This window comes from Nestor notabilis, unplaced genomic scaffold, assembly GCF_000696875.1.
Source record: "Nestor notabilis isolate BGI_N333 unplaced genomic scaffold, ASM69687v1 scaffold24893, whole genome shotgun sequence".
Taxonomy (NCBI): Eukaryota; Metazoa; Chordata; class Aves; order Psittaciformes; family Psittacidae; genus Nestor; species Nestor notabilis.
Genome location: NW_009921890.1, coordinates 19,721 through 40,469, shown reverse-complemented (window position 1 = coordinate 40,469; position 20,749 = coordinate 19,721). Strand labels below are relative to the sequence as shown.

General features: G+C 40.5%; 1 protein-coding gene across 1 annotated transcript in view; it reads right to left on the bottom strand.

Annotated features, from left to right (window-relative positions):
* The window catches only part of ABLIM2 (actin binding LIM protein family, member 2), a 102,902-nt gene that overhangs the window by 72,197 nt on the left and 9,956 nt on the right, over nucleotides 1-20,749 (bottom strand). Inside the window, exons 3-4 of the mRNA XM_010011350.1 lie at nucleotides 10,767-10,950; nucleotides 1,744-1,859 (exon numbers count right to left, since the gene is read on the bottom strand). Coding sequence (XP_010009652.1) covers nucleotides 1,744-1,859; nucleotides 10,767-10,950 — 300 coding nt within the window. The remainder of the gene's footprint in view (nucleotides 1-1,743; nucleotides 1,860-10,766; nucleotides 10,951-20,749) is intronic.

Sequence of the window (20,749 nt, the reverse complement as noted above, 5' to 3'; positions counted from 1 at the left end):
GGCTGACAAATAACATATTATGAACATATTGGGCAGTTCTGAGCCAGAAAGAAGCCCAGTGTAACAGTGGGTCAACATATTACCATCCAAGTTTGAACTTCACCAATTCCACTGAAACCTGTGAAAAGACTTCTTCAGTTTCTCATGAGATTTAAAGCAGACCTGTATTTGAGGTTTAAATACCTATGCTTGAGATTTTATCTGTGGAAAAGCTAAACTTCTGTTTTCCAAGGTCAGGTTTTGCCACAGAGATATGCTTCCAGTGCTGTTTCCCTTTGAGGCAAGTGGTTTGCTCAGGTTTGCAGGTATCTGTGCACTGGGGAGACTCAGTGCAGTGACCTGAGAGAATGGGGATACGCAATGCAAGAAAAGCCCTCCATGTGTGTGTACAGGGAAAGGAAATGTAAATACCTTAAATGATTCTGTATCATGAATAATCAAATCAACTTGTAGTGTCAGTACTCAACCAGGCAAATAATGTCCATTAAAGTCAAAGGCACTTTTCCCTCATGACAAGGAGACAAACAGATGATAGGCCATTAAAGTATGGATCTGCAAATGCAGCCAGCCAAGATGGCTGAGGATGATCCATCTCCGGAATAAGTGACAAGAGAAAGCACCTAAGAGAAAGAGCCATCACCTCCCCAGAAGAGAACAGCATTAGCAAGAGGAGAATCAGCATAGTCTCTCTCACTGCATTCACACAGCAGCTTTTGCTGACAAACTAGAGAAAGAAGACAGTGAAAATTTCTGTAGAGAGATCAAGGGGACATAAGGAGGGGGGAAATCAAAATCCAAAAAAATCTCCCAAAGAGAGACAGATTTCTCCATGAAATAGGCTGTTTTCCTTATACACAAAGATGAGCAACCCATGGGGCCCTTCCTCACCCATGACAAATCCAGCTCAATGTGATGTGATAGTCATTAAAGATATTTCTGCCTTTTGCTGTTTAATTGAATTGCTATTGCTGTTTAACTGCATAAGGCAGTGGTTGACACTTAAAGCATTGTGCTACTTATGAACAAATTGGCAGAGGAACAGAGTTCAAAGCAACAATGACACTCCATTATCTGTTGCAAGAAGGTGGTATGAAAAGACCACATTACTTCTCTGAAGTGTTTGCATCTTCTGACAGTACGGGATAGCACTGAGGTCAAGGCAAATGTCCCTCTTGTCACTCTGTATGTGTTAACCCTCCCAGTGTAGTATTCAGCCATGCAGTCCTGTCGCTGATGTTTTCTGAAGCAATATTGGAACACTTACAACTTATTAAATATCATGTTGGGTTTTATTTTAGCAGGAGTTGGACTAAATCCTCAAAAATACCAACATTTATATTACACTTTCTCCAAATAATCTCATTTACTTCAGGTATAATCAAATACTTTGAGAGGTTCTTTGTATTGTTAACCCCATAATGGCACCATCTGCTTTTCTTTCTAGTATCACACTTCCCTTGAAAACTACCATATACTTTTTCACATGACTACACTGCATTTCTTGACACCTTTTATGCATCACAGTCTAAATTATAATGATAATTGCCTAAATTAGTGTCTAAATTATAATTATATTTTACTGAGACCGCTGTTGTGCTTCAGTTATTGTCCTGGGTTCAGCTACAGCAGTCATTTTTTTCTCCTTCTTAGTAGCTGGTGCAGCTACATAATGGGGGTACGATTTTATTCTTTAACTTGCACAGACTAAGAACAACAGGAAAGAGCAGAAACCCCCCTACTTACTTCGCAGGTTCTGTACGGGGAAAGAGCTGGTGCTGCTGGAAGGGGGCAGGGAACATTTCTGGCAGATGCACTCCTTCCCATTAAAAGTCACCCGGTCCCCCGCAGGGAAAGGCAGCCTACAACAGAGGAAACAAAAGCAAACAGGTTACAGTCTCATGCCTTTATAGAAGTCAAATATTTTTCCACAAAGGAATTGATTATTACTCTGGTTTCTTTTTCTCTGCTTGCCCAGTTCTCCTTCATGTTTTTTCAGCCACTTGGAGGCTTAGGTATCAAAGGGACGTATCAAACAGACAATTGCAAATACAGAAGCTACAGCTACTTAGGAAAAAGATCTAAAGATACAAAACCACCCTGAGCACTCAAGTCCAAATCCTTGTGTATCTAAGGAATGTAGTATCAGCAAGGGTTGATCACTAACAGGTTCAGTTATAGAATGAAAATAAAATTAGCATTACAGGGAATAAGTACAGGCAAATACAGCTGCTTTTATGTTGTTAAAGTGCTGCATGAGAGTGATGACATATACATTAATAAAACACTTGTCCTCCCAACTTTTACCATATCAAAGTCCTTCTCTTAATCTATATGCTCAGAAAGCAAATGAAGTCTCATAGAAGACAATCTATTCCAGTTATAAACCCCAAAGCCTCTACATTACTTCTTTGCTCTACTCAACAACAGCTCTCTTTACACTTAATTAAATCTTTCCCTTTTATCAATGTCCTTAAAACAAAAAGTTTTCCACTGTGAGCTTTCTTGTCTGGGCACAGAAACTGCTGAGTTTTTTGTCCTCTAAGAGCAAATGGACAAATGACTTCATAAGGCAGCAAAGGACAGTGAGGATTTAGAAACACATTTCACTCCACCCAAAGCTCATGTCCAACTAAATCCCAAGTGAGCTATCAAAACATGGCTTAAGTGGGGCATAAACTTTACACAGGCCTTCTGCCTCATAGTGAAGTCCAGATGATCAGATTATTTCATTAACATTTCATTAAAATTCTGCATGACATTCCCCTACAAATGTTATTCAGATTCATACCAATTGAGAGGTTTTCTTCACTACAAAAACTGCACAGATACTTCTTGCTAAGAGTAAACTTTATTTTGCTCTCTGAAACACCCAAGAGTGGCTTATTGAACATTTATGTTGCATTTAAAAAGTTTTCATTACTTGAAATAATAGTATATGGAGTATGTAATATAACAATAGGGTTTCATGGATATCACTGAACAGTTGAGGTTGGAAAGGATCTCCGGAGGTCATCTAGTTCAACCCAGAAGTTCGTTCAAATGAACATACACACATTTGAATTAAAAAAATCAGTAAATGTGATCTACTTCTACATGGATAATAAAAATTAATGACTAATTATCAAAAACTGTCTCAAAAATGAAGTGATATAATTAAAATCCTGTCCTAGTTTTGTACTGCTGATGTGAAATAAACCATTTAATTACATTTTCATTTTAACAAAGTATTACAAGATCAAGTCTAGAACTCAGCAGTATTGATTGATCTGGAAAGGCAGCCAAAAGGATGCTCTGTTTCATCAACACGGGCATCACCAGCAGAGATAAAGACGTCATTCTCCCACTCTACTCAGCCCTTGTCAGGCCACACCTGGAATACTGTGTTCAGTTTTGGTCCCCGCTATGCAAAAATGATGTGGACAGGCTGGAGAGGGTCCAGAGAAGGGTGACAAAGATGATCCGAGGACTGGGAAGCCTGCCACATGAAGAAAGGCTGAGACCACTTGGTTTGTTTGCCCTTGAGAAAAGGCAGCTCAGGGGAGACTTTATCACAATGTTCCAGTATTCAAAGGGTGGCTACAAAGATGCTGTAGATGTAGACTTCCTTTTTACAAGGAGTCACATGGAAAAGAGGAGTTGCTCCTGGGGAGATTCCAACTGGAAACAAGAGGAACATTTTTCACAATGAGAACTATCAGCCATTGGAATACATCAGTGGCTACACCAATGTCGGACACTTAAAGATTTGTCTGGATAGGGTGCTGGGACATTTAGTGTAAGTCACGCTTTGCCAAGAAAAATTGGACCAGATGATACGTGAGGTCCCTCCCAACGTGGTGTTCTATGATTCTAGAAGAGAAAAAACAGGATAATTGAACTTCTATGGCACAAAGCCACGTAGATGAAACCCACAAAATATACCAAGGCTCATAGGCACCACAGCATGCCGTAGAGCCTCCTTAAAGAGGAGGGCATGTAGGGGCTTTCATAGCCGATAAATGTATCTCGGTTTATTTTGTAAGAGTTTAGTAACTAACCATAGTGCATGTCCATTTGGATGGGTAAGGGCAACAATTACAATGCTCCATTCAGTTTTCCATATCTGCGAGATATATTGCTTGGAAGCTGCCCACCCAAAGGTACAGGCAGGCGTTTCCTTCCCTTGCTGGTCTTCTGAACTCATAATTCAGTCTCAGAGTTTGCTTCACTATTCACTATGTGTTATGTACAAATCCAGAATTTGTACAGAACACATTTGCCAGTGTTTCTGTAACATCTGACCTCTCCCTTTCACAAGCAGCCCTGCTTGAGGATTTCAGTGCCGGTATGAGTGAAGGCACAACAGAAGGTGGTAACAGTCAATTAACAAGGTTTCAGTTTCTAAGCTCTTTAGCTTGTGAGGCAGGACTATATATAGCGTTGGAGGTTAAGAGCACAGTATCTGCCTTTGAATACAATATCTCACCATCAGTCACCCACTGAACATTGCTATGTATGGGTTTTAATTAGTTCCTTATCCTTTTAAAAATATTCAGTGTGATTTTCACAGTTGGGTAATCTATTTTTAAAATGAGAATTAAGAGCATATTTAGAGCAGCTCTCTGAAATGACTTGTAGGATTTAATACATCTTCTATGATTCATTTCCCAATGAATTTTGTTTTATGCACCTGACTACAGTATTTGTAAACCCAGAAATGACTGGGTTTACAATTTTACTGTAAAACAACAAAACATTCTCAGTCTAATCCAGAGGAACTGTGTGCTGATAGCAAAAGGCCTGATCCTGCTTCCTCTTGTACTTCTCTGCACCATGCCTCAACCTATGCCACTGTGGGCAAGTCATTCAAGCTTTCTGGAGCATAAGAAAACACTAAATTATTTTCAGATATGACAGATGGCCTTCTGTTTTTTAAATTGCTGATCTCTGTGTGGCTGAACAGTCAACTAAATTTGATATAAGAAAATTAACAGAAGCATACGGTCAGGCTTGTCGGGAGAGCAAAGCTATTCATTTCAGTAGCAGACTGCAGTTACACTGGGTCAGGTGTAATGTCAGACTGCAACCTAAGGACCTACGGGATCAAATTCTGCTTTAACTTATACCTGGTACAATCGCATCCCTCAAGGTTGCTCCATAGGGACAAATTTGACCCATGGTGTTAAAAATGATGATATAAAGTGGACATTACCTGCTATCTACTGTCTACATGAATTTCAACAAGGGCAAATGCTAAGTCCTGCACTCAGGGAGGAATAACCCAATGTACCAGTACACTTTGGGGTTCGAACAGCTGGAAAGCATAAAAAGATGTATAGGTCTTAAGACAGGGGCTGGACCACAGAGTCCCCCAGACCCCTTCCATCGTACATGACTCTAAGGTACACTCCATATATAAACCTGAAGAGCAGCACAGCAGGACCCATTCGTTCAGGAAGCACCACATATTGATAAATATATTTGGTTTAGAATCAAAATACCAAAAGGAACACTCAGTACAGTTTGAAAACTTTAGTCTCAACATCCAGCTGAAGTAGCCAGCTTCAGGAGATGCTTTAAGAAGTACCCAGTACTGCTTAAGTGGGAACAGAACCCTTGCAAAATTTAGCAGCACTATGAAAAATGAGCAATTAAAAAGGATTCACATATTCAGAAAGTCTGGCATGATTGCTACGTTTCAGAATGAACTGAATTTTAGCTTCTAATTCTCAGTATTATCTTAATTTCTGAAGACATACATACACAAAAGCTTGCAGTTTCTTTCTAGAAATAGCGGCGTTACATGTAGGAGTATAAAATCCTTTGTTACAAAAGAAAAATAAATTCAGTTTTCTGAATTTTTACATTCAACTGCCTATCCACAATGAATTACCTTCTTGAAGATAACAGAAATACAAATGGATTGAGGAAGCTTTAGATCTGGTTTTGGCATAAAATCCTTGAAGAACATGTAAGTGCCTCTTGCCCCTCCACACATGATTTACCTCTATCTATCATATACTTCTATCAATATGCTCTTTCAAGAGAAAACTTCTTAAATTAAGATGAAATGTAGCACTTACATATGCAAATTTCCTAAAGCAAACACAAACCTGTTTGGTTATTAATATGGAATGTATGTGCTAATTTGTCCCCAGCTAAGAGTCAAACTGTCCTTCTCTCTTCATCATTTACGTATCACGATAAGCTATATTTTTCAACTTTTCATTATAAGAAAACTGAAATTAAAGGGATAACAAAGATACTCACTCCTCTAACTGAGTGAATAAACACTCTCCCCAACTTTACCAATTATATCAACTCATAAAACCAAACCCCAGACTTTTGATACCCTATGCACACACAGCCCATGGGTAACACTGAAATCACAGACTACATACAGCACGTTATGCAGACCATGCATCTTACATAGATGTATTAAGCATATGTAACTTTAAACACACAAAGATTTCTCCTGAAGTAGTATCACAGGTATGATTACCCATTTCTTTTTGCAAGACTTAATTTCCTGCCCTTTCCCGTCCTGCATAAGAGCCATACAGTCCTGTCTCTGACAGCCATAGGTGCATGACTTTAATAAAATGCAGCTTCTATTGCTTCAGATAGCCTTAACTTTGTCCCTTTTTCTGTTTCACTTTTCAAACATGTGAGCCTTTTGAAGCCTTTTGGCAGCCCTCTGAAAGACACAGCCTCATTCAATTAATGAAGCAGTAAGAATGAGATTTCTTACCCACTTCCCAGGAATTCAGAATAAGCAGTTAAGCCACAACATTTTTCAATCTATGTTGTTTTTCTTCTACTCATTCCTATTTTAAGGCATCACAAAACACAACAACAGAAAACAAGTTTTACTGGACTACAAACAGCACTGGAAGAAGAAGAGACTAAGCCTTCAGTCTGTATGCCAGCAGAGTAAAAATGCAATTAAAATCTGTATTTGTTTAAGAGCCACCTGGTCAATGCAAGACAAAGACAAACAATCACAGAAGATAGAATCATAGAATAGTTGGAAAGGACCTTAAGATCATCTAGTTCCAACCCCCCTGCCATGAGCAGGGACACCACACACTAAACTATGTCGCCCTAGGCTCTGTCCAACACGGGTTTGAACACCTCCAGGGTTGGAGCATTCACAACTTCCTTGGGCAACCTGTTCCAGTGCCTCACCACCCTCACTGTGAAGAACTTCTTCCTTATAGCTAACCTAAACTTCTCCTGTTTAAGTTTAAAGCCATTACCCCTTGTCCTACCACTAGAGCCTCTAATGAAGAGTCCCTCCCCAGCATCCTTGTAGGCCCCCTTCAGATACTGGAAGGCTGCTACGAGGTCTCCACGCAGCCTTCTCTTTTTTCCAGGCTGAACAGCCCCAACTTTCTCAGCCTGTCTTCATACGGGAGGTGATCCAGTCCTCTTATCCTCGTGGCCTCCTCTGGACTTGCTCCAGCAGGTCCATGTCCTTTTTATGTTGAGGACACCAGCACTGTACACAATACTCCAAGTGAGGTCTCAAAGATGACATGTTATGCTGTAGTTTTAATAGTGTTTCTCTGCATACTAATTAATCTTTCTCACTCTTTGACCTGTGGCAGCCCTGGGTAATTGCATCCGAGTCCCAGGGGATGCCCAGGGATGAGTTGGGTTTCTGACACACAACCTTTTTCAAAGAGGAGGACAACAGGGAATCCAGCTCTTTTCTGTAACACTGGGGCATGGGGCACTCAAAAGTAATATCAGGACTCCAGAAGACAACTGGGCTTGAAGTACTATTTTTTAACCCACTGCTCCAGCTAGTCGAATGCACATTAGATTTTCTCACTGATCGTACCATCTGAAGCAAAATACACTTCCCACCAGTTTCTATTCAAATCTTCTCCAAGATCAAGAAAAAAAGGAGTTGCTACTGTCACTGGTTTACTATTCGACATAGGAGCAGTCTGAAAGTGTTACTTCAGCAGCTACAGAAATATAGATTACAGAAGTGCTTATTTAAAGCACCTAACGATCTTGCAACATTCTGGAGACCCGTGTCATGAGTGAAAAGCACCTTCTGCTACCAGCATTGAAGCTGGTTAGAGCCTTGTTTGGTTGCCACAAGAGCAGGATCATCGCCACTGTCAAGCAGTCACCACCTCTCAACTTCACACCATTCTGGAAGTCAGATCTCTAACAGAGCACCCACATTATAGTCCGGCTGTAAAAGGCAACATCAAATGCAGTTCGCATGATCAGCCAACTGCCTCAGACAGTGTGATATGGCCAGTTATTTGAGGTTTCTGCAAATCATCTGCAGGAAATTAGGAGACAAATGGCACTCCTGACTCTTCCACCAAAGAAAATGCCAAGGTAAGACAGCTTTACAATCCTGTACCCAAAACCAGATAGGTCTGGCTTTTTGGCTTTTTACATTATTTTTTTTAAACAAACAAATTCTTTTTCTTGCTTAAACCAAATGTATTTATAGTCTACCCATCTTACTTTAACTAAGGAAATCACTCAATAAAATAAATGTTGATGATGTTTAGACAGGACACACTTTCCCATAAAAAACATAAATTATGCCTGCCTTGCAAAGACTGGGGTAAGTGAAGCAGAGCTGATTTAAGGCAGTTGAGGACATGCTCCAGTGTTTTTACTGTAAGCAGATGACAGGATTCTGTTGTTGCTCTGCACCACAAGTCACTGTTACAACCCCCCTGGGAGACACTAATTGAATCCTGCTAGTCAGCAGGTCATTAGTTGGCTCCAATGGAGACAACATTAATTTGTGTCCCCTTCTAAGGAAAGCAACAGAAACAAAACTGGGTCTGTCTACTGCAGTTTTACACAGCAGCAATTAGAAACAGTGAAATAGCTTTTAATTCAATGATTTAGTTATACAGAAGATCAGGGAACATCTCTGGGGTTTGTTTTAGTATGGAATACTTTTGTATCAGGAACTTGATTTTTAAAAGCTTTAGCATGTCTTCAACATACATGGTATTTTGTAGCATTTCACTGTACTGCAATTCAGCTCACCTGAATTGTTAGGTACTTACTAATAAATAGTGTAGTCATCTAGAAAACTATTCCAGATTTCCAGGGAGATGAGACAAATTTTACCACCAAGCTCCAAACCATCAACTGAAGGGCTGTATAAATACAGCTAGAGTTTAGTATATCCAACAGTCTGACTGAAACCTAAGTTAGGTACCAAGCTGCTAAGTACAGTAACACACAGGTAAATCATTTATGCCTGAATGCTAAACCCCAATGGTGTGGCTGAGGATACAAGCACATACAGCAGGAAAAGAGAACCAATCTGGTTTTTTTCCCTCTTAAATGAAGTACCTCACTTTACAGAAGGTACTAGTGCTAAGAAGAAAGGTACAAGGAATTAGCTGTGCTCATCTGCAGAAGAGCTGTAATACTGACAGGCTGCAGGCCAAGTGCATGCGCAGCCAGCCATTAACTCAAGATCCACAATTACCCTATTAAATCATTTTCCTCCTATTAAAACATGATATATATATTTCGGGCTTTTTTGTTATCTTTACTCTTTATGTTTGTTTGAAGTATCCAAAAGGAAAAAATGTCCTATTAAGCATGGTAAAACTTGAACAGATGGAATATAATAGCTTGTCAGTTTCAGTCTCCCCCTTAACTTGGCTTTTTAATTATTCCTGCAATTGACAGATCAAAACAAGATCCTGCTGTGAACCATGGCTGTTCTGGAATTTGAAGTCCTCCTTCTGCACCAGCACAGGAGGAATCTGAGCTCAGCAGCCCTATGAGCTGCTGCAGCAACATGAACGTGCTGGTTTTGGAGTATACAGTCACCTGGATGAGGCGCTAGCACACACAGCACCTACAGTGTGGTGCATCAGTGCCCTGTTGTGCTTTCCCTTTGAACACAGGGTTGCTTTTCTTGTACTGCTTTTCTTGTTCAAGTTTAGCCAGAGAAATTATTACAGCATTTCCATTTGCTCCAAACTGCTTTAACAGTGCATTTCCTGAAGGTTTGGTGGACTTAAAGTTTCTTCCTGAAGTCTCCAGCAGAGTCGTTTGCACTATTTCCACAGAAGAGGATTAAGAGGCAGGTCAAGCAGACATCAATCGCTTGTAATGCAGAGTCTGCAAACATCCCCACTGGCACTGGGTCGAAACTTGGCACATACCCATGGAGGAAATGATCCCACTGAACTACACTGGGCTGTAGCAGGGAAAATCTCACATGCTGAGTCACTTGTCACCTCCACAGCTGCTGGAGATCCTTGGTGAAATCCAACATGAACATAACTGTCTGTGAGTCCAGGACCTTTCTGTCCTACTTTAAAAGACTTTTGAGGTTTCTGGGAAGCACCACTGTGAAACTTCAGTTTAAATCTATTAATAATGATATCCAGCCAGGTCACTGAAGACTCAGCCAGTGGCACTGGAATCCTTTGTAACTTAAATCAACCAAAGACGAAATAGCAGACACCAGAGAAATAAAGCATCATTTGGAGCAAAAGGTCTGACAGTAAGAGGCAGTGGCAGTTTCACAAGTACTTTGAAAACCTCACGCATAAGACACCATATAACAGAAAAAGCATCTGGAAAAGAGGGAGGCACTCCAAATTTGCATCTTTATTCTGCTACTTTTTAAGGAGTGGAAAATTGAAAACAGAACTTCCCCCTCTCCTTCTTCCCCTTCCCACCCTCTCGTCTACTCTTAAATTTGAATACCTGGCATTGGTCTTTCAAAATCTAGCCTTTAAACAAAACACAACTTCATGTGGAAAACATACCTGCAGACAGCACACACAAAACAGTCTGGGTGATAGGTTTTGCCCAGTGCTGAGACCACTTCTCCCTCAATGAATTCATCACAACTGAAGCACCGTGTGCCATAGAGTCTCTGGTAGTCCAAAGTACAGATGTAGTCTCCCTGTCTCACAAAAAATCCTCCTTGGGCCAGGTCACATCCACAAGCTGCAGGAAAAGAAAAGGCAGACTCAGAAGGCTGGAAAAGCAAAGCTCACTTTCTAAGACAATGCTCATTTTTCACCTATGGTTCCCAGTAAAATACTAAAGCACCTCAATATATGGGCCTATGATCACAGAACAGCTGTGCATCTGAAAAACACAACTTTTATAGTAAATTATATCAGTGATGGATTTTGTACACTAGTAGTTTGCATTTATTCCATGCATAAATATTAACCTCAATGCAGCAGCTGCTAGTACTGAATTAAGTCTTAAGGAGTTGAGTTCAAGGACTAGCATATACAACACCCATCATATTTAACAGGTTAAAGAAAATGCAGAAAGCATATAAACCTGCAAGATCTAAAGCACAAATGTTACAAAGAAATGCCTCTGACAGATTACACTTGTCTGATATTCCTCCTGGACACAAAAGTGGTTGAAATACTACTCCCTCTAAACACAGGTGTGATTGCATGGTAACTGCTTTAAACCTCCACGAGTTCACAAGATCCTTTTTTAAATCAGATCTCATATTTACCTGATAAACATCACTCACCAAGCATGAATTGGAAGGATCTCTATACCCATATGTGCTCCAGGCAAAAGCAGAATTTATAATCCTAGCTGTCAATTTATAGATTTTAATCTAAATCCATAGGAAAGGGTTAAGGTTGATTAACTAAAAGCTTATGAGACTTTTCAAGGGCTTTCTCCATTGCACTAGGGATAGAGCTAGGCTGGCATTTTGAGAACATGTCAGATGGGAGAGGAGAGATACAAGTCTGGCTGACGTCATACAGAAGTAGACAGGGACGTAGAAGATAATCCTCATTCTTATTGACCAGGATCTTTGAAAACAGACTTGAATTAATTTATTCCAGGAGAACTGGAGTTCGGAATGGTGATTCTGCTGCTCTTCTGACTACTACTTTACTCTAAGTCACAGCATCACACTTGTTACTACATACTTCTGCTCCTGGGGATGTGCATGTGGGGAAGTGTTTCCAGCAGCAAACGGTGCTTACAGTCAAACGAGGCTGAACAGATGACTGCAGCAGTGTCGCTACTCACATGCAGCCCACAGAAGGTGAGTGGGAAGGTTGCTTGTCAAATTTGGGTTGCACATACAAAACACTGCAGAGCTGCTCAGTGCCTTGGTCCCAAAATAGCAGAGGTACCTAAATGTTTAACGTTCAAGATGAGATTTCTCCTTAGGTACCTGAGAGTCCACAGGCATTGGTTTTTAAACACAAAGCCTCCCAACCCACACCAAAGCCTGTCTGCAATCCCAGGATCAGTCATCTTCCATCTAAAATATGAGAAATGAACCCAGCAGGCATGTTCCAGGCACAAAATAGCACATCCTCACAGCACAGAAACCCCAAGAAAGCACAGGATCCTGAACATTCATTCAAAACCACATCCTTCTCAGTAGATAGAGACCACAGCACAGGAGGCCTTGGCTCAAGGCCCACTTTAAATCATAAGTAGCCATTTGAAAAGCGGTATTTCTCCATGGACATGGCCCTAGTCACTAACTGACAGAAAACAACAGTCTTACTAAAACTATATTGCTATACCATAGAATCACAGAATAGTTAGGGCTGGAAAGGACCTTAAGATCATCTAATTCCAGCCCCACTGCCATGGGCAGGGACACCTCACACTAGACCATGTTGCCCAAGGCTCTGTCCAGCCTGGCCTTGAACACTGCCAGGGATGGAGCATTTACCACTTCTCTGGGCAACCTGTTCCAGTGAATGAAGAAAGTCAAAAGTGAATCTGGAGCACAGGAGGTTATATTCTCCCTCTAACCCACTGATTCTCCAGGATAGGGGAAGTCACAGCTTTTCCACAAGCCAAATACTCCTCCCCTGCTCTTCACACATCACTCCCCCACCAGCGATGCTCCACCAGCCACAACTCAAGTCACAAACCCTCTCCTGCTCCCACACTTTTTGAACCATTGGATAGCATTTAACTCAACACCCAGCTGACCATGGGAGAACACAGGGAGTTCAGTTTAATTACTGGCTTGGTATTAAATTAGTCTGAACTTAAAGCAGAGAAGATTAGCTCTGAAAACAGACCTGTTAGCTATCCCTCAGGCAAGATGCTGTGCCCCTTGCTGCTGCTTACATGGCCACTGACCCTGCCTGGCTGAGATGATCCTGCACATGTGCAGAAACAAGAAATCAGGGAAGGGAAAGCTGAAGGAAGTCTAGGGAGCGTGTTTGAAGGCAACTACCAGACCTTACTCCCCTAGGATAGGAAATCAGCGTTATGTCACAGATCCACTCCTACCCAACACTTGTCATCCAAAATAAGTATCTGGAGGTAGGGTTATTTAAAACCTAGAAACAGTTTCCAACCATTACTGATGGAATGGAATTACTAGTGAAACAAGAAAAGCACTGCAAACATAGCACTTACAATAATGAGGAGACTAACACCGAGTAACTTAGCTGCTTGTCTTGGTATTACTCTGCATACCAAGGCAATGCCCTATCTGGAACAGTTACGAGCATTTGGAGTAATTTTTAAATAGTGAATAAGTGTTTGTCTCCTCTCATGATGTTTGGCAACAAACCAGCACCTAGATGTGCTATGGGACTTGAGACGGAAGATATCCACACCATTTCTGAGGAGGATACCTGAGGAAGGCTTCTCTAACAACTCAGTAATTCCACTCATCAAGGTTTGCAGTTACCTGACACCAAAATACTACATATAGATCTGAGGGGTTCCTTTACTTGCATAGAACCAGGATACTTTTTTCCTGGCCCAGTGTCTGTAACAGCACTTGCAGCACTGTCATTTACACTGTGTGATTTCACAGTCAATTTAACTCCATAATTCTTTATTGCCTATAGCCTATAAAAATGTGAGCATCTGAGGAACCTAAACATACATAACGCTATGGGATCTGGACAAGCTCAAGAAGGGGGCCTGTGTGAACCTCATGAGGTTCAACTCAGCCAAGTGCAAGGTCCTGCATCTGGGCCAGGGCAGTCCCAGATATCAATATGGGCTGGGGAGGCAGGGGTGGACAACAGCTCTGTGGAGAAGGACTTGGAGGTTCTGGTGGATGAAAAGCTGGACATGAGCCGGCAGTGTGCATTCACAGCCCAGAAAGCCAATTGTATCCTGGGCTGCATCCTAAGAAGCATGGTCATCAGGTTGAAGGAGATGGTTCTCCCCCTCTACCCTGCTCTGGTGAGACCCCATCTGGAGTACTTGCATCCAGTTCTGTAGTCCTCAGTACAGGAAAGACATGGACCTTCTGGAAAGAGTCCAGAGAAGGGCCACATAAACAATCAAAGGAATGGATCATCTCTCCTAGGAGAAAAGTCTGAAGGAGTTGGGGTTGTTCAGCCTGGAGAAGAAAAAGCTCCAGGGAGACCTTATTGCAGACTTCCAATACTTAAAGGGGGCCTATAAGAAAGACTGGGACAACATTTTAGCAAGGCTAGCTGCAATGGAACAATCAGTAATGATTTTAAAGTAAAGATTCAAGGTCAGGTAAGACGGGGCTCTAAACAACCTGATCTAGTTGAAGATGTCCCTGCTCATTGCAGCAGGGGGTTGGACTAGATGACCTTTAGAGGTCCCTTCCAATCCATCATTTTCTATGAAAATAAATTGCAGCAATAGCAGTTAATTAATGCACTTTAAGCATATTGCTGTTCCACTATTGCATGTCATCAGTATTCCATTTGCACTATACAAATACAAAATGCATCTCTATTTTCCTTGCTGGCAAATGAGCCTACTAAAAGCTGATTAATTTTTTGGCTGTGTACTGGGCCTGAATATCAGCTGTGTCCCGAGAGGCTCAGAGGATACTACACTACAGCTGGCTGTAACAGCAAAACACACTGGTTTTCTTGCATCGAGAAAACACTGTTTTGCTTTAAGCTTGCCAGACAATCAAGCAGTTTGCTTACATGTAACTGCATGTATGAAGTCTATTTTATTTTCATCCCATTTGTTGCCTAATGCAAGCAACTACGCATGAATCCAACACAGGAGAGGGAGGCAGAGACCTTGAAAATAAAAGAAGGAACAAAACCCCATTCATAATGTTACAGAGAAAACAAGAAAAAAATCTCTGCTTGCTCAGAGATAGATGAAAGGTTTCTTCCTCTGCACTGCGGCTTTCTGTCCATTTCTAGTATTTTCCTCCATCCCTGAGATGGATGCTGGTGGCTGACTAAGATCCCAAGGATGACACGTAGTACACTGCTGACATAATTCTCTTTTGGCAGCTAAATTGCATGTCTTCAAATGCCATTGATGCAGTCTGAGAGCCCATTCTCCAAAACCCCACAATTCTATCTGGAACATTTCTCCTGGCCACTATGCCTATGAGAAGCAATAGCAACCACCTGGCAAACAACCACCACTACAGCACTGACTTAACTTCAAACTGAACCACAACTACTTTGAAGCAGTCTAAGTCCATTTCCAGAAGATTACTGTGACTGCTGCATGGTCTGGTGCGGATGAGTACAGGTAAGCTTTTCATGAAGGCTTTGGGGAAGTCTTCCCCAGTTTGCTGAACATGCAAAGTCTGCATGGTAATAGCAGCTTGCTAGCCCTCTTAGTCAATTCACACCTGAAACTTCCATCTATAGATGAGGCAGAAGCAAGACAGAATAACCTCGCGTTTGCGTATAATACGTGTAATCCAATCACTCTTCCTAGGCAGGAGTGACCAAATCTAAGTCTTTTAACCAGAAATCAAGTATACTCAAGCCCCCCAGTCACCAGCAGTGTTTAACTATAATATCTGAAATACCAGCTATAATCTCAAGGACTAGAATCTCACCTTCTTTTGTTATAGTCCATGGTAAACAGGAGCAGTATGCAGGTCCAGAAAAGTCTGGGGCAGACCTGCTGGCCCCTTCCCCAGCTCCAAACCAGGAACTGCAGGAAGCAGACAGATCTGCCAGAGGAAAGCCAGAAACTTTCTAGAGTGGAAAAAATACAGAGAACTGTGGGGATATATCATATCCATCTTACAACACCTCACCATGCATGTGTAGCATTGATAAAGATGTAAAGGATACAGCGTACAGCACATCTACACAAGCTCTTAGGCTAGACTGGCCATGATACCCATAAATTAATTTGTGAAGTACACACTTAAGTGCAGGAAAATCATTAGAGATTTAGAATGCTTTTATGAGACTGACAAAATATTAACGACTCAGGTGTACTAATTTAAATGAAGGAGAGTTTGGGGAATTTCCTGTGCAGTATGTAACTTGACTCCTATAATTAATGAGAACTATACATGTAGTAATTCTTGCATTAGAAAGTGCATTTCCATTTTCATTTCCCTACTGGAAAGCAGAATTTCACAGTAGCTTAAAGACAGCGTTACTGCCCTGTAAGAGCTCTCCTATAGTGTTAATGGTGAGAGATCCTCACTGCACTGTGTATGTGGCTGTTCCAAGCTACCAAAACCACTCCCAGGAAAACTGGAACAGATGTCTGGGTTATACTTATTTATTATTTTAAGGAATTAATCTGGTTTCTTAAAATCTACAAGCATGCTAAAGAGGTTTAACAAACAGAATAATGTGCTTTAATCATGTTCAATCTAATAGCATCTTAAGTGTTTATGATAAAACACTGCTGTCATTTGCCAGAGGAATTTAATCAGCTAGCTTTAAAAAAACCCAACACATGTAAAGCAACAACATTAAATATTTTCTGATTTTTCATAATGATGCTTTGTGTGCCAGTTACAGGTTTGCAAATGAAGTGCTTGCTCTGACTATACACAGATATGGCAGATGGTCTCGTGTTAATGACTCGCAGAAAGCGGGAGGTGGAGTAACACCACCGTGGCAGTGATGAATTTTATGCAACTGTCTCTGGGTCTCCACACAGCTTCATGCCACCTTAGTGCATTGAAACTCCAAGTAACTCCTCCAGCATGCTGGCTGCGTCCCTGCTGTACCCCCAGATGAAAGAGCACGATACAGATGGAAAGGCCCGCTGCATAAAGGCATCCTTGCACTGACACTTTTTGCGCAGAGAACATTACCCCAAGAAGAGAATTTGAGCAATTCAACAGAATTACAGGCTCTTCATGGGTGTCACATTATCTAATGTAGGCTAAAATTATGTATGCTCAAAACTTCTTTATATGAATAGTATCTTTACTGCCTGCAAAGCTTATGTTACCATCTAAAACTTCATTTGATGATTATCAGGCATAATTTTTAAATGCATTCTGTTTTGTTCCAGTTCTACTTTGATTTCAACTAGGATAAGTTCTATGACTCTCCATTTGTTTTGTGCCCTTGTCTAAACCTACCTCAGCATTCCCAGCAGGAAATACCTCTCTCCTCCCAGTTAGGAACCAGCCCCTTACAACGCAAACATCTGCACGTGACTGTACCTGCAGCTTGGATCATCCCCCAGAAATTGCAGCAATTACTTCTCTGAAAATCCTATCCATGTTTTTAATGAGCACTTAACTTTCTGGTATAGCTTCTCAGTCTTTGGACAAGAAGGATATAAATAAGGGCAAGAGCAAGGCAATGAAAAGACTAAAGAAAAATATAATTAATAAGAAAATAAAGCAGGGGAATTGTGTAACATCCTGGGTATAAAGCCAAGAGTAAGCATGTATAACTTTACTATGCCCTAAACATCTAAACCCCTGAAACTCTGTGTCTTTAAATGAAATAAGTCAAGTTGGAAACCAGAAATAACAGAAACTTGGATTCCTGTGGTGGATGGATAGAAATGTTAGCACTCCTTTACCAGTACTTGTAACCATGGTTCCTCCCCTGTCCCTTTCACCACACTTTACTAATATTACATAAAGTCATGAAAGAGTCTCTTTAAAAAAAATAAAAATATCAGACTTTGCATGAAACATATGCCACAAAATAAAGCTTTCAATTAGGTGCGGATGTGATTGGTATATGACCAAGACATGAGGGGCAGCAGCATGTTCTTTATGAATAGAAATAAAGGTTGCAACAAGAATTTGATTAAAACAAAGAAAAATTAACAACTGCTTTGTGACTGTGAGAGTTGACTAACTGGCCAGAAATGTTTTCATGCTTTAGTTGTTGAGTTGCTTTTAGAAAGTTAGTAATTAAAGTTCAAGTTGAAAAACTTCAAAACCACAACACAGAACCATTGGCCACTGTGTTAAATTACTTTTACACAGGTAAAAGTTATCATCATCATTATTTCAGTGAAATAAAATACTGAGCTAACATGACATTGGCAAGTCAGCCCCAAAACTATCATTCTCTCCAAACTAGACTGTGAGAATTGTGTTAGAAGCATAGTTTTTCCTATTATACTGTGTTAATACCATCTGGGATTGCAAATCCTGAAGGACTTGGGAAGCGATGAGCATGTTGCTGGGAGCGCCTGATGAACAAGAGCCCCAGTGCTCATCTCCAGTGCCTAAGATACCACACATGCCATCAGCCACTACTGCCTGGCCAAAAGCTGGGACTCTGAAATCTTACTAGAGAGCTTCCCGTAAATGACTCCCATTCTGAAACGTGAAACCCGTAGCTATGTTCAAATGCAAGTCCCTCTGATTACGCAGCATAGCTTTTAACGTATTTATATCCTAGCAGATGCATTTGATCTAACAAACAAATCACTCTTATTACCAAGTTACTTGATTTTTTTAACCTTTTCCTTAAATATTCTGTCTTAGCCCTTCCCATTTATGTGCCTTGATAATAAATCATATAAAACCGGGTTGTGTTGTATGTTCTACTGAAAAAATGGCACAGAAATGATATATCCAGCCCAGAGCCTTTTCACAGTCCCCAGGAAACTGCCGTGCCACAAGAACGAGATGTTCTTTACTGCGAGGGTGCAGAGGTGCTGGAACAAGTTACCCAGAGAAGCTGTGGCTGCCCCATCCCTGGAAGTGTTCAAGGACAGGCTTTGAGCAACCTGGTCTAGTGGAAGGTGTCTCAGCCCATGGCAGGCGGTTGGAATTGAATGAGCTTTAAGGTCCCACATATCCAACTCTATGATGAAGATGTGATATGTTCTAACAGTTTAATTAAACCAATAGATGAAAATTCATAGAGAAAAAAAGTATACTTGAAACTGCTAGCTGTGCTTGCAGGGAAGACTGCATGTGCTGCATTCATAGCAAGACAGCAATCCAGGGAATTTTGATTCTGATTAGGATTTTGACAGCAAAGCTGATATTACACAATGATCATGTTTTTACATCTGTGGCTTGGACTGCAAGCTTACCTCATTTCATCAAGATCAAATCAGTAAAGGACAAAGAAGAGTTACAGTTCTTCTCACATATGAGTAATCTTGTACAAGGAACAGCTTTTTGCAAGATTGCAGGCATTTTCCCATTTAACTAGGGTGGAGGCTGCAGGATTTTTGCATGCAAATAGATTTTCAAATGCCCTCTGAACTGTCCATAATTAGGTCTGCTGGAGTGACTATATAAAATACTGTAAAGTGTACTTTCTGATTTTATATAAAGCTATAGAAACATTGGGCTTTGATTTACACTTCCAATATTTCCTAAATACTGCTTAACATAGCAGTAACAAAGCTTACTGCTAGTTTGGAAATGCCAGGGTGCTATCACATCACAGAAAAAGAAATAAATGACAAAAACTCCTAAAACAAGGCAATTTCTATTCTATTTTTGTGAAAGGTCAAAGAAGCCACCCAGGATAACATAATCACAGCACCTACATCTCTCCTATCTGCAATCCCATGTTAGTCTGTCTCTCTACTGGCTCACTAAATTATGCTGTTGTAATTCAGCTCCAAGTCAATATTTGCCTAATACCATACCCTGCATGAGAAGCAGTCCTGACCTGACAGACACCCCCAGAATGAACGAGACAACACAATTTGGTTTAATTTGATAGTCTGAGTCATCACCATTTGTCATTTTCCCTGGTGCTTTCATTACAGCAGTAAGAAATAAGAGAATTCACAAACATTGGAACAAATGCCCTTGAAGTCTAATGAATAAAATGCCTGTCTTATTTTTTCAAAGGAAACCACTCCTAATTGAACTGCATTTTTATTAAACACCATTAAAATGGGAGATATTTTAAAGAAAAAATTGAGTAAAAACTTGAAGTGAGGCTAGATGGCATGTTCCCAACAGTCTTTTACTAGGAGATTAGACATGCAATTTAAGAATAATAGAAATAGCTATTATAAGTACCTTATTTATAATGCCTATTTACCTCCATAAGTCCTATTAAACTTTGATACTGAGCAAAACTAGCAGATGTTCACAGTATTTCTATTAAATTTCTTTTTGAATGTGTATCTCAATCTTGAATAATAATTGTTTGATTTCTTAAAACTTTTCTTATAATTGTTTAGAATCATTATCTGGGGAATATAAGAAGAATTGGCTGTAAATGAATGACTTTATACTGACCTTCCTCAGTTATACAATTTAATTTAAATACAAAAGGCACCTACATGCTTGCTGTTACCATTATGAAACCCAGAGTCCCCATAGGAATAATCAGATGGCAGTTTGGCAATATCCAAAACTACCCTTCTACCCTAAAAACAATGAAACAATGTCTTTGCCTCCCTGAAACCTCATAATTTATCCAGAACTATCAAAGATATGGTTTCACATTTCACACATATTCAAAAAGGTAAATGTGGCTTCTTCCAGCATAATATTATCTGTCACTGATCAAGTCATTCAAACACACCTCAACCACCCCTAGACACCCTCTCAAGACAAGGTCATTTGTCATTCTTCTTCATGGGCTGTTTCTCCATTTGTTGTCTC